Genomic DNA, 15,281 nt, shown 5'->3' on the forward strand with positions numbered 1-15,281 from the left:
GATTAGTCATATTGAGATGGAGGCATCCTAAGGTAGTGTAGATTCATTTTTTTATTCAAATGGGGGCCCGTAGGGGTAGGGTGGGGCCACCAAGGGGGATCAAATTTTTAGAGATGAATATATAGGAAAAAGAATTTCTGCTCAAGAACAGCAAAGCCATTTGTTATATTGTTATGTTCCTAGTCAATGCGCTCAGGTGAGCAATGTGGCCCATGGGCCTCTTGTTTATCCAATGGTCAGAAATACTGAACAATTACAGACCATACAGCTTAAGTTTCAATCTTGGGGTAGACTTTAGAGTAAACGCAATTCACTGTATTCCAATATTCTTTAAGAGGAGAGTTCACCAGAATGTTCCAGCATTTTCAGAGTATTTAAGAATTCTATTGTATGTCACATTCTTGGTCCCAGAAAGAAAGTATGTAATGATGATCATTTTCAACATTAGTAAGACACAAAGTAGGGCCACAGCCTGTTATTTAAGTACATGTATTTCTTGCGAGATGGTGGAGGGTAATCATGTTTTGACAATTTTAGGCAATATACTTGATCCCGTGTGGTTTCTGATTGAGAGGTGCTATTGCTTTAGGTTTCTCCTCCTCTTCCTCCTCCACAAATCGATAATCGTCTCTATTCCTCATACAACAAAACCACAAACAGCAAACTATGGTCATTAAAACAATGAATGTGGAAAACCCTATGGCGAGACCAATAATGCCGAATCTAGCCGGTGGTTTGGACTCGTCAAATGTCTGAAAAGAATAAGTTAAACAAAATGTTTTTTTAAAGTAATTAATTATCATTTAGCAATTCTTAGCTTGAAGATTTCCATTATTGTTGTAGTACACGATATTTATCTTTCTTCACGTTTTATCATTTTTCCTATATTTAATTATTCTCAGTTTATGACATGGAATTCACCCATTCTGTTGAAATTATAGAGGGTGATTTAAATGCTCTTACCTTTCCTTTCAAATTAAGATATACATTGTATATATTACAAGGGATGGTTTTAATGACGGTTAACAATTCTGCTAAAATATTGTGTACTCCCAGCTTTGCTGTTTAATAATTTTGTTGAGTTCTATAATTAAACTGATCATCTGCTTTCACATTTCGTTTCTACAAATGTATTCATTAGTTTAACTTGTTACCTTTCCATTCGCGCCGATTGCTTTTCCGTCTGCGCTGTATTCCACGAACCACCACGGTTTGGTAGTTGTCTCTGGGAGTGTTGTTGTGGTGGTTGGTGGTATTGTCGTGGTTGTTGTGGTCGTTGTCGTCGTGGTAGTTGTTGTGGTGGTGATCGGTGTAAACTGGGCTGAAATAGAAATGTTCTAATCAGGATTAAATGATAGTATTAGTGGGGGATCCAGAAATTTAAAAAGGGGAATCAAGAGAGATTTTTTCACGCAAAAATAATAATTAAAAACTTATCATGATTCGGGGGTGGGGGCACGTATCATGAGAGGCCGCTTCATATACACATAATTCATATATTTCTAACTAGGGAATCCGTATTTCCGGAGGAAGGGGGTCGATTCTTTTTTTGGATATTTTTCTATTACAGTACATAAGAATTTCATTTTTAGTGTGAAGGCGCGTAATTGTATTTTGTAAAATAAATTATTCATTTCTGTAATGTTACCTGTGGACTAAACCGAGAGTATATAAAAGTTAACAAAACGAATTTAAAAAAGAAGAAGGAGGGTTGATCTGCCTTCCGGTATTCAATTACTTTTACGTACATGAACTATCAATCAGTGCGTCTGACTTACATGTAAGATTTACTCGAATTCATTCTACTCTTCTATCATTTTATTGGATATAGTTTTGATATCTACATTTTTGTCTTCCAATAAATTAGATGTAAGAAGTAATACATTAAAGTAATCCATCATATATATTATTCATTGAAAAGTCAAGCAAATTTAGGGAAATTTATTTTTTGTAAAACTTGGTTTTATTTAAATATTTACATGTATTTGAAGATATGTGTGTGTGTGTGAGGGTGTGTGTGTGTATAGGGAGGGGGTATACTACGGTGTATTGGTCAGCTTAATCACCAGTTAATTAAGCTCATTGTCCTTTTACACCATCATTCATGTGTGCGATACATATTGTATATAGTTAGAGATTATTTCTAATCTATAACATTTACTATCAAATCTACAAGTTTAAGTGTTACATAAATATTATGTAATTCCTCTTGTTTCCAATATAAATTAAAAAAAAAAAGAAAAGAAAAGGAGGAGTCATTATCAGACGACTCAAGGTGCAGACAGCCGAGTTTAGCTGTACGTCCTGTAAATGATAATTAAAGTATTTTGCACTAAGACTAATCATCCTTGATGAATTGGTAATTAACAATACTCACCCTGACATAAATACTTCCATCGGTTGCTACATCCATTGTCCGCCCACTCATACTGCCCAAAGCTAACATATTTTAAGCGAATACACTCTGCAGAAGAATCAGGTTCTGATGATCGCCAAGGATACGTATGACCGGTACATCCAAACGATCCGGATGTACAAGCCGTTCCATCCTCAAACGTAAACGAACTACTGGTAGTCTTATACAGACCATGCCAGACATCACCAGAAGACCTTATAAAACAAAACATTCCAAAACTTTAGGTTAAACAATAGATGTACATGTAATGAGAGCGATGAGCTCACAAAATGATATCTCCATCTCCCATATTAGTATAATGGTAAAGTCCATTTTTGTTATAGGAAACTCCAAATACCAGTCCAACCAGAACGTAAAATGTGAGGTGAACAATGGCACTAAGTAATAAAGATTATGAGATAGTTTCATTCAATTTTTTTCAGTGGTATAGAAGGAGTTGTGGATAAGAGATGGGTACCCTCAATATTACAGAAAGAATGGCCGTGTCCATATTTTGCTATGGAAAACCTCAAATGTCTATGTAAGTGAATCGTTTATAACTTAGGAGGTGCACAGTGACAGTGTGTAATAAATTAAAGATTCTGTGAAAGTCTCATGGAAGTTATTCAGTGGTATAGGAGGAGTTGCGGATAAGGGATGGCTCCCCCAAAGAGTAATGGACGGACGTATGGAAATATTATAGAAAGAATGGCAGCATCCATGTTTTGCTACGGAAAACTCCAAATATCCGTCTGGTTGAAACGTAATTTAGTAGGAGGTCACGGTGGCACTTGGTTATAAAAATAATTTTAAAAATATTTATTTAAAAGTCTCATTAAATTTTATTCAATGGTATAGTATGAATTGCGGATACGAGATGGGTACCCCCACTATTATGGAAAAATGGCAGTCATGAGTGTCCATGTTTTGCTGTGGAAAACCTTATATCTGTGCAGATTAAACGTTAAATAGAAGGTGCACAATGTCAATAATTATGTAATAAAGATTCTGTCAACGTTTCATTAAATCATATTTAGAGTATAGGAAGAGTTGCAGATAAGGGAAGCTACCACAAGTGTAACAGACGTACGTACGGAACCCCCCCCCCCCCTTTCGCTACATGTATATACCCCCTTCCCTTATTTTTCAAGCGGAAAATATAATAATTACAAAGTATATTTCAATTTATCTAGTTAGATCTAAGGACAGATCACTCTAACCGTAATAAAATCAGAATATCAGAAGTATATAGAGGGGTCCTTAAAGGGGTCTGGACACAGTTGCATTGCCGTTTTGTTTACAATTTTAAATTTTTATTTTTATTTAAAAAAAAACAACCAAACTTTAGGTTAATGATCTAAACTTGCATGAAAATTCTTAAAATTCAATGATAACGACATTCTTCATAACATCAGGTCAAAATCTGTGCTTGTAAACATGGGCACGAGCTCTGTTATTGTTGATATTTACATGTTTTACCGGGTGTGTTCAATTTGTTACTCTGCACATATACTGAACACGGACGTACAGAAATTGTGAGTTGGTTTTATTTTTCACATATTTCTACTCTGATTTTGCTGTATTATAGTTTTTTTTTTCACTGATACAGAGTAAATTTCATTTTTCTTAAATATTAAGGATAAAGTTTACTTCGTGAAAGTGCAAGGGTGTGCATCAATCAATCGCTTCCCGAAATTCGTAGTTTAAATCATTTCTAGATAAAGGAAGTTTCTAAACACGATTTTATAATATATCGGTGTGAAATTCTTTAGCAGCATATAAGTCATGATATTATACTAAAAAATTTAGAAAATATTAACTTCGAATCTCTGTCCAAGCCCCTTTAATTGCCTCAAACGAGCGAGTTCACTCTGTAAAAACAACAAACAGAGAGACGAGCATTAACAGAATTGAGGTGTTTTATTTTAACTTAAATACTTTATTAGTTTCTTTTGAGTTTCATCATTATCCCATTATCATGTTTTAAAGAATAATGAATATAAAATTATATTATGATAGAAAGTTTTTAAAATAGAAAAAAAAATTTGAAATACAAAAAGGCAATAACCTCTTCTGGGTGTCGCCCATGCTAATTAATCTGTCCAAAGAAGAATATTTAGGTTTTAAAAATGCTTTTTCCTTTGAGTTTCATCATTATCCCATTATCATGATTTAAAGAATAATGAATATAAAATTATATTATGATAGAAAGTTTTTAAAATAGAAAAAAAATTGAAATACAAAAGGCAATAACCTCTTTTGGGTGTCGTTCCATGCTAATTATTCTGTCCAAAGAAGAATATTTAGGTTTAAAAATGCTTTTTCTTTCCCAATAATGCATTTATCAAGTAATTAAGTAACCAATATAGGTAACATACCCTGCATTTTGAAATGTGATTGCCACGTATTTTCCGGCTGCCTGATGGATTTCGTCAATTTTCAGAGAGGCGAGCTTCATTCCCATACCTTCACAAGCGGCTTTGGCATCGTACCAACCAGACGTGATAGAAGGATTCATTAAAAAACCTTAAATATACAATAATTTATATACACAATGAACAGCCAATTTTTAAAGAGAGAGAAAGGCTTTTGAAAAATTCGATTTTTAGCTCTTCTGAGCCAAAGGCTCAAAGAGCTGAATGCTATGACCATTTGTGCTGCATGTGTGCGTAAAGTTTTTAGAATATGGGCCATATCTCAAGAACCCCTTTCCAATTCTTGACCTATTTTTTTTTTTATTTTGTAGGCATTCATTTTCAAATTGATCATCAAACCTTAAAATTGTCAATTGATGCATACTTAGGCCTTAAAGTATTTCAACGTAGTGACCTTTTTTGGAATTTTATTGCTATATTTTAATATTTCCGATACTTACTGGCATAGAATCATCAAACTTTGTCAGCTGGCGCATCTTCGGTCCTCACAGTGACCTACTTTTGAAATTTTATGGCTATTTTTAAATATTTCACATACTAATTGGCTTAGAATCATCAGACTTTGTTAGTTGATGTTTTTTGAGTCCTTGGAGTGTGTCAACTGAAAAAGTAGGTCACCGTGACCTACTTTTGGAATTTCATGTCTATATTTAAACATTTCAGACACTATGTGGCTTAAAATCATCAAACTTTGTCAAATTGATGTATTTTGGGTCCTCAAAATGTGTCAACCTAAAAGTATGTCACAGTGACCTACTTTTGGAATTTCAAGGCAATATATGAATATTTCAGATAATAAAAGGCTAAGTATCATCAAACTTTGTCAGTTGGTGCATTTGGTTCTCGGGGTATGTTTATTAAAAGTAGGTCATGGCTATACCTGAATATTTAAGATAATAAGGGGCTTCGAATCTTCAAACTTTATCAGTTGATGCATCTTGGGTTATGAAAGTATAGGTTGTAGAATTTATCAGAAGAGCGATTCAAGGCCTTTGGGCCTCTTGTTAAACTTCAGAATGAATATACACATGTATGTAAGAAGAGATGGCATTCAAAAATACTTGCAATACCCATTGATATAAAATCCACTATTAATTTAATGGCATAAATGGATGACGACTTGCCTCCGTCAATGTGATACAATGATATCATTTACTAACCATCCTGTTAACCATTAATCCTTCAAATTATATTATACTGGCATTCACTGAAAATATGATATGTTATTTGTTTTCAATAGGTAGGAGTGGTGATCACTCATAGTGTAAAATACCATGTTAATTATGATAATGATGATAGAAATGTGTGTTAAGTTTTACAACGTCTGGACGACTTGCCTCCGTCAATGTGATACAATGATATCATTTACTAACCATCCTGTTAACCATTAATCCTTCAAATTATATTATACTGGCATTCACTGAAAATATGATATGTTATTTGTTTTCAATAGGTAGGAGTGGTCATCACTCATAGTGAAAAATACCATGTTAATTATGATAATGATGATAGAAATGTGTGTTAAGTTTTACAACGTCTGGATTCTTAAGCACACTCATGGTTCCACGGCCACGAGTGAAGTCAGGACCCCTGACGTTCTAAGTTAGCTTACATGGATGCAGAATACATATTACACTAGACTAAATTGCATCGCACCAGGTCTTTAGCACGTAGGGGGAGGGGACAACTCCCCCCCCCCCCAAAAAAAAACTTGACTAGCAAAAAAAAAAAAAAAAAAACCATAAACTTGCCAAACCCCAAAAACCTACTTCCGGGGGGGTCTCTAACTTTTAGAAACATTTTTTTTGATATGCTAGAATTTGCTAGACTGAGTTATCGATCTTATAGCAGAAAAAAAGTTCGGGGCGGGGAGCATCTAAATGAAAACTTACATATTAAAACTACAGCAAAATATCATACTCATATACATGTATTTATCACTTCATATGACATTATTGTGAAACTTTGAATGGAAATAAAATCTATGGTTTTAAGTGTTATTTTCATGGTTTTTGTAAAAAAGAGATTGTTTGTATTATCTGTCCTTAAATACCCAAACTTAGAAGGGAATATATCTTTACAATATTTACTGAAGCATGAAAATTGTGCTAGCACATTTTGGAGAAATGCATTTCTATTTTCTTCTTTGTGTATGTGTTCTTTGAATTCATAAAAAAAAAAAACAGAAAAAAACTGACTGACACCGCATGCTGCGTTTGGCAGGGCCATCAGTATGGTGTCTGAAGGGTGTTTCTATGGATAAGTTTGTAAAATCTGAAAACAATGATTTTTGGGGGGAGGGGATCCTACTTAAAATGTTGCCATTAGATTAACAAACATAAATTATTTTCTGTAGGTCGCCACGACATTTAATAGGCGTAAATTCTACACGATTATTGCAAAATAGAATCACAAATTTGTGGCAACCGGAATTGAGGTGAACCGGGAACGGATGTCACAGCACTGGACGACTTCTAGGCGATCTGATAAACATATCGCTCTACATCATTTTAAAGACAGCCACCATCACTCTTGCAACCTCCGTGACCACCACGGTAATAACCAACTTCATACCGGTACACTAATGGTGCACAAACTGCTTCGAGAAATTGGTTTGACTCCAAAACATCCGCAAAATTCAGCTACGTATATACATTGGACAGAATTATTTATTTTACACAAATGTACTTAATGTGTTGATTACAGATTTCAAACATAGTACTGAGTGATAAGCATTTTTTTTTTAGTGTATAATACATTATTTGGTAGATTTATTTCATAGTCCTGCATTAAACCCCTTTACTATGTTTTTCTAAATTATTTAGGAAAGATTTTGCACCTTTTCATGTTATTTATACGATATTGATAAATGACTCTCTCTCGGAGCAAATTATATAAATGGTCTATCGTTTGTTTAAGCATTGTAAAGATATTTAATACTTTTATCTAACCCTCGCACAAGAAGTCCTCTGTGGCGGCACAATCGTGATGTTTCCACTGGAGGTTCGCACCCCATTCCATTCTTACGCATGCTTTAGTCGGATCATCCGCAGGTGTACTACCGTCCTTCCAGGGAATATTGTAAAATGAACCCCAAGTTAGCGTCGATCCGTCGATCCACTTGTACACCAGTCCTGATTGTGCAACATCTCTCTGTAGCCCAATCCACACATTCTTGTTCTTTCTAATGAATAACATTCAGAAAACTTTGCCTTATTATCAGTGTTTATTCTGCAAGGCTTTGCCAAGGAGACTAAACAAAATATATCTTGAAAATAAAGTGATGTTTGAAAAAAATGAATTATTTCTAATCAGTTAAATTTTTTCTTCGTGTACAAAGCTACGAATGATCAGATTTATATGGAGAGATCTTTATCAGGCATATACATGTAGTATCGGGAAGAAGGGGAATCTGGAAATCGCAGAGAGAATTAATATAGTATGGAATTTTAATTGACAGCCCCCTTCCAACACCCACACACTTTTTTAGCTCACCTCGACGAAGTCGAGATGAGCTTATGCTATACCCCCGGCGTCGGTGTCGGCGTCCCGGTTAAAGTTTTTGGAGCAAGTCCATTCCCAGGTAACTATAAGCACTACCTGGACCACACTTGCATGGATGATGCATCTAGGGATGGACACTAACACGCTTGCTTCGGATGCTGGATCTGACCTAGATTTTCCAGATGAGTGACCAGGTTAAAGTTTTTGGAGCAGGTCCATTCCCAAGTAACTTTAAACCCTACCTGGACCACACTTGCATGGATGATGCATCTAGGGATGGACACTACCAAACTTGATTCGGATGCTGGATCCGACCTAGATTTTCCAGATAAGTGACCAAGTTAAAATTTTTGAAGCAGGTCCCTTCCCAGGTAACTATAAGCCCTACCTGGACCAAACTTGCATGAATGATGCATTTAGGGATGGAAACGACCACACTTTCTTCGGATGCCGGATCTGACCTAGGTTTTCCAGTTGAGTGACCAGGTTAAAGTTTTTGGAGCAGGTCCATTCCCAAGTAACTGTAAGCCCTACCTGGACCAAACTTGCATGGATGATGCATCCAGGGATGGACACTATACACTTGCTTTGGATGCTGGATCTGAGCTAGATTTTTCACATGTGAGACCAGGTTTAGATTTTGGAGCAGTCCCATTTCCAAGTAAATGTAAGCCCTACCTGGACCATACTTTCGTGGATGATGCATCTAGGAATGAACACTAACCAACCTGCTTCAGATGCTGGATCTGACCTAGATTTTTCACATGAGTGAATTTTAGCCATATTTTAACCAAATTAGCATGATATGCATGATGTATCTAGGGATGGACACTTCCAGACTTGCTTTCGATTCTGAATCTCACCTACATTATCCAGATGAGTGACCAGGGTAATTTTTTTGGAGTATCTATATGATATTATGACCTGTAATGATTAAACTTGGATAGATGGTGCATCTAAGGATAAAACTTCCAGACTTGCTTTGGATGTTGGAACTGGCCAAAATTTTCTTGATTAGTAAACAGGTTAAAAGTTTTTCGAGCAGGCCTAGGTCTATTTCCAAGTAACTATAAGTCCTACTTAAACCAAAATTGCATGGAAATTGATCTGGAATGTACCCTCACTAGAGAAAAAAAAAATAATGTGAAATTTGCCTTACTAATAGATAACTTTCGTCGAGGTGAGCTTCGTAATCTTTGATTACGGAGGGTCGTGAGTTCGAATCTCAGCCGCGACTGACCTAAGTCGATAAAAAATGGGTAGCAACTGTTCCTTCGCCATGCGCTCGGCATTTTGAAGTGGAAGTTGCGGGTCTTTTGGATGAGACCTTAAAAACCGAAACCCCTTGTCACGGCAGGCGTTGGCACGATAAAGATCCCTCACTGCTCAATGGTCCTGAGTGCCGAGTAAAGGTCAACATTTGATGCCCTTCACCGGTATATGGTGACGTCTCTATATGAGTGAAAAATTCTCGAAATGGGACGTAAAACAATCAATCAATCTAGTGCGGCGTGCAGACAAAATTATCATGTTTTAAATACTAGTATAATAAACGTTCACATCTTACCCCCAATTTGAATTGTGGGTATTAAGAAAAGCCCTGGCCTCTTCCCATTCAGCTTGAGTCTCAAAAACAGCCAGCCTCAATCCAAGAGATTCACAGTGCGATTTGGCGGCTGATGCCGTCATTTCATTCATGACGTAGTAAAAACCTATTTGTTAAGTATATTATCAAAAGAAAACGACTTTTCTGTTGTTGATTCAACATGTGTTAATTGGAATAATTTATGAATCACACAAATAAAACAGGCCCCGAGGCCTAGTTGTATATATACATAGGGGTGGTGGTAAAGATGGGGGTCTTGCCCAAAAGCAACTGTCACATTTTACATGTATTGGTGCATGTACCTGAATAAATTTTCTTATATATATGGAATTATACAGCTACGATTAATAATTATATTAATTTATATTTTTATACGATGATATAAAATTTTACTATAAAATCCGTTAAACACAGGAATTACAAGTAGTCATATATGGTCATGCAACACTTAACAGTACTGTTGCTCGTGTTTTAGCTTCTTCGCTTTCAAGGCGTCAGAGAACAAGTAGGTCTAACAAAACGTCGCAAAACAGTTCTTATCTATGTGAATTGTGAATCGCACCTACGTTTTGGGTGACAATTTGCATGGGTCAATTTTATGAAAGAGATTTTGCTGTCTGGCTGGTATATACTTATGACGATTGTAAAAATTGAAGACAATGTGAAACATTTTTAAAATGAATTATGAAGATAACGATATCAAACAGTAATCAAGCTCAGAAGTCCATTGGAACAATAAAAGTTGGGAGCAGAGCAAACACAATCTCATAAAAATTTCAGAAGTGGGACCAGGTGCCATGGAGGAGTAAGCATCCCCTGTCAACAGGTCACGTCCACCTTATGATTAGGTAAGTGGAAAGTAAGAAGACATTTCAGCGTGAAAAAAATGGCCTAACCATTTATATGAAAATGTTAGTCAACATTCGATTTAACGACAGATTGTTTTCGCTGACAAGGTCATTGTATCGACTACTGAATTGGAAAAAAAATGTTGAATATAAACGAGACTGTTGATATACATATACTTGTTTCATCAACTTATTTGTCAATAACATGCTCTTGCGTATCGAATTAACTGGGGACCTCAACTCAAGTGCAGGTTATAATTGAGTATTGCTAAATAAATAAGGGAAGTTGACGATAGAAAAGTTGAAATCACTTTGTCATAAATTTTTGTCGTTAGTTTGCCATTAATGTCTTTTTCTTGTAAAATATCCAAATATGAAACAGATGTGAAACATGTATGTAAGTTTCAGGACGGTCTGGTATCGTCATAATTTGTCTTTGATTATGAGTGATGTGAGTGAAATACAAAAACAGCTTCGGATAGTTGATTGAAGCATCATATAATTAAATGACAACTTTTACATAAATGTCTCTTGGATTAATTTGTCCTAAGCTGATTTGGATAAATTTGCATTATTTAGGAAATTATTCAGCATAAACTTTATGACATTCATTCGAATCTTGCTTTTAAACAGTTTAAAGTAAATAAAAACACATTGAACATAAAAATTATTTTTTTCCTCATAGGTTAGAAGAACTGGAGAAAGGTGTCCCTGTGGCGGCCTTATAGCCGTCTGTGGGAGTTAAAAGTAAGATATACATTGTAAGGAAAGCTATTTGTAATTCTATTATACTTTTAATATCGTTCCGCAAGAATCTGAGTATCTGGAGTAAAATAAAATATAAAAATAATATGGTACCTGAAACCAGTGCACAATTTACCAGAACTCCAAATAAAACAGCAATAGCTTTTTGTTGCGCCATCATCTCTTACAAGTTTGACTACTGAAGTTAGACTGTGAGAACTTGTCCTGTTTCTAGAATAATAGAGAGAGCCTTTTGTTTTCAGAGTAACGCAAAAGCGAATCTCCATGTAAATAGTGTTCAAAGTAAACTCAGCTTAGCATGAGTGTAAGTAACATTTAATTACTTTATGTAAATAAGTTTTTATTCACGACAGAAAACTAACACAGTCATTGGTATTTGTTTATTAGATCTCTATTGTGTTTCATGTTAAATTTTGAAGGCGAAAGTTTTCGTTAATATTCAGGTATTGATATTTTGAATTTGCTCTTCTTCATTTTTTGTTTCAAGAATAAAAGACACTGGCGTTAACCATATATACAATATAAAATATTGATTATGTAAACTTAATTTTATTCAGTATTAAAGCACATTCCTATCAATTTTTCTGTTCTTTTGAGCGAAGACCTGCACGTGCTGTGCCTAAATTGAAACGTACAATGCAAATTGTATTGATTATGTTTACTTTTAATGCAGTATTTAATTGAAATAAAGCATGTCTGTATATATGCGCTTCCATTTTTTAAAATCCGAAATTCATTCACACTGTGCCAACTCTAGAAAAGAATTGTATTCTCAACTAAAAAGTCGATCATTATTATAACGATTTGACAAAAATTCTGTTAAAACTCATTTTCATATCATATACATTTTTCCTGCATTTTTATGCCTTGACCATGGAATTTACCCACTTTTGAAAAAAAAAAAAAACCAGACTCTAAACTTGTTCATAACTTTTGAAATTCTGTATATTTCCCATATGTATTTTTTGTGACAATACCATCTCTTTGGTGTAAAACTTTATAACCTTTTGACATTGGATTTTGACTTACTTTTGAAAAACATTAATTTTGGACATAACTTATGAATGGTTGGTGCTAAAGCTTCCATATTTGATAGGTATTCCTTGTGACAAGCCCTTTCCTTGGATACCTTGGTGACCTTTGACCTTGGAGTTTGTCTGACTATTGAAAAACTTTAACCTTGGCCTTAACATTTAAATGGTTGGTGCAAGGGCTTTCATATTTCACATGTATATTTCTTGTGACAAGACCTTTTCTTGGGTACGAACATCTTTTATCTATTGACTTTGACGTTGAAGTTTGACGTACATTTGAGAATTTTAACCTTGGCCATATATAGCTGTCTTACAGGGTCAACAGTGTTTCATAAACACATCTTGTTTGTTATAAAATTCATAATTGTAAAAATAATTGTTGACGAAAATTTGAAGTCATTGATTGGATTTTTGCCCTGTAGACAGATTTAATAATTAAAAAAACATCAGTCTTCTAACCATAAATTACACAGTATAAGTTAGATATTTATCTATACTCAAGAAAATGATCACTAAAAGTGTGAAATACAATAGCATTAAAATCAGTAACTTATAATGACTAATTAGGCATCTCTAATTGCACATATTCAGTAAATAAATGTATTTGGTCAAAATACAAACAAAAATCATTAATGTTTGATAATAATGTTGCAACAGATGCTTAAAAATAAACAGGGGTTTGCTCAACTGAGTTTTACAAACAAAATGTCTAGATGCCTATCTGTAAGCTTTTCACATTTACTACTGACATGTACATGTACTTGTAGCCCTGTCTTAAATGAATATTTACGATTTTCTAGATTATTTTGCACATGTCTGCTCTCTTTTTACTTATTAGTATTTTATCTAGTGTAAAAAAGCGAATTAATATAACGATAAATCTTATAAATCCTGCAAATAACACTTATGAATAAGCCAATAACACGGATCATTAGAAACACTAGAAGTATTGTCTTGGGGAGTAGGCATTCCTTGTTTGGTTTAAAAGTGGTATAAAAAATTAATCAAATACGACCCAACGATAGGTTGTAATTGTAAACAAAGCTTTTCTAACGATCTCAGCCTGTCTCTGATTAATTATAAAAATTGATCGTACTCAAAGCATGCTCTTGAGTACCAAATCAGATGGGGTCATAAACAACATATACAGGTAATAGTGGAGTATTACTAAATGAAATGGGAGTTGGACAATAGAAAACCTGACGTTATCCCGTTGATAAAATAGTTTAGTTGATAACTGGTCATTAACTTCTATAATCAGTAAAACTTCCAAGTTGAAGCAGATGTGACTTTTATTTCGAGTTCACTGGGAGATATCGAGTCAACACATGAAAGAAAATAACTGAAAATTGAATAAACATCGTCGATACAAATTGGAAATGTAGAATTGAAGGCCACAGCAAAAGTCTCTTTTTCTCTTACAGTGGAAGTTTGAATAAATTCTGCTTCACAGGAATATAAACACAGGTCAGCTTATAAAGGAGTAAAATTAGTGACCATATAAATTCCAAAAATCGAATGAAGAACTGATTTTCAAAGACTACATTGATATTGTCAATAAGGAACTACATCTTTTTATTATCAACTTTAGAGTATTTGTGACTTTTTACCAACTAAATTTTTAGATGGGCTATCATGATGTAAAAAATTTCGATTTCCAATTTTATTGAAAAAGAATTGTTTATAGTGTCCATAAGTACATGTATTTCATTTTATTTTCGTGGGAAGTTGTGTTTTTTAAGCGTTAAAAAGGTATACATTTTCATTTTCTTTATTTTGGAAACACTTTGTGATTTGAATTTTTTTGAAAAAAAACTTCTTTGGAGATTTTGATAATGCTCGTTGATTTACATTACTCATTCGATACGTTATAGTAAAATAAGTATTCTGAAATTCTCCTTCACAGTAGATAATATTTTGGTAAGACGTAAAGTTCGGGTTTTATTGAACATTTACAAGAACTTAAATGTATCTTGGTAAAGAAGGATTTTTAAACTTACAGCTTTCGTCGTTAGTATAGATAAAGCCTACTTATTGATTTTTAAAGATAGGAAACTTTTTTACTTTGCAGATAAGTTGTACATAAATCAGAGATGTACAAAGTTATTTGGTTTTTGTTAATTTATGAAAAAAATACCAGATAATTGTTTAAACAAGTCATTTTTATGCTGAAGAATATATATATATATATATATATATATATATATATATATATATATATATATATATATAGAAAGCACAAAGAAATTTCTTTGTGCTTTCTGTATTAATATTTCTTCACTTAGGGCAGTTATGTTAGTTTAAGAGTTGTTGTAAAATGTGCTTTATATATATATATATATATATATATATATATATATATATATATATATGTGTGTGTTATGTGTGTGTGTGTGTGTGTGTGTGTGAGGGTGAGGGTGTGAGTGTGTGTGTGTGTGTGTGTTTTGAAAATAAGACTTTGGCAAGGCAGATAGTGAAAAAGATGTTAAGTCTGAGAAAGAAAAATTGTTTAGGAAAAACATCTTTCATTACAAGACTAAAAATTGCGTTGATAATTTTTATTCATGCATGCTTTAAAGTTTATAAAACATTAAAATATAAAAAAAATAATTGAACGTCTTTGGGCAAATCTTGGGTCCGTTGTATGTTTGTTAAATCACTTCCTGTTTACTCCTTCCCTGGAGAATGTACAGT

The 15,281-nt window shown here is 33.9% G+C and overlaps 1 protein-coding gene across 1 annotated transcript; it reads right to left on the bottom strand.

Moving 5' to 3' along the window:
- Positions 1-533: 533 nt before the first annotated feature.
- Positions 534-11,710, bottom strand: LOC133181358 (uncharacterized). The gene is made up of 7 exons (XM_061315878.1): positions 11,647-11,710; positions 9,902-10,046; positions 7,782-8,014; positions 4,774-4,921; positions 2,378-2,610; positions 1,155-1,321; positions 534-752 (listed from the first exon to the last, which is right to left on the bottom strand). The coding sequence occupies exons 1-7, from the start codon at positions 11,708-11,710 to the stop codon at positions 534-536; spliced, it is 1,209 nt and encodes a 402-aa protein (XP_061171862.1).
- Positions 11,711-15,281: the final 3,571 nt, after the last annotated feature.

Source organism: Saccostrea echinata, unplaced genomic scaffold (genome assembly GCF_033153115.1).
Source record: "Saccostrea echinata isolate AGI-Se365-2 ecotype Australia unplaced genomic scaffold, CSIRO_AGI_Sech_v1 ptg000001l, whole genome shotgun sequence".
Taxonomy (NCBI): Eukaryota; Metazoa; Mollusca; class Bivalvia; order Ostreida; family Ostreidae; genus Saccostrea; species Saccostrea echinata.

What these genes read in the sequence shown, in the direction of transcription:
- LOC133181358 (XM_061315878.1), bottom strand. Translation starts at nt 11,710, where the DNA reads ATGGCGCAACAAAAAGCTATTGCTGTTTTATTTGGAGTTCTGGTAAAT. An exon ending in AAATTGTGCACTGGTTTCAG is followed by an intron (nt 10,047 to 11,646) that starts GTACCATATTAT and finishes CTTAACAAATAG; the next exon opens with GTTTTTACTACGTCATGAAT. An exon ending in AGAGGACTTCTTGTGCGAGG is followed by an intron (nt 4,922 to 7,781) that starts GTTAGATAAAAG and finishes TGTATATTTAAG; the next exon opens with GTTTTTTAATGAATCCTTCT.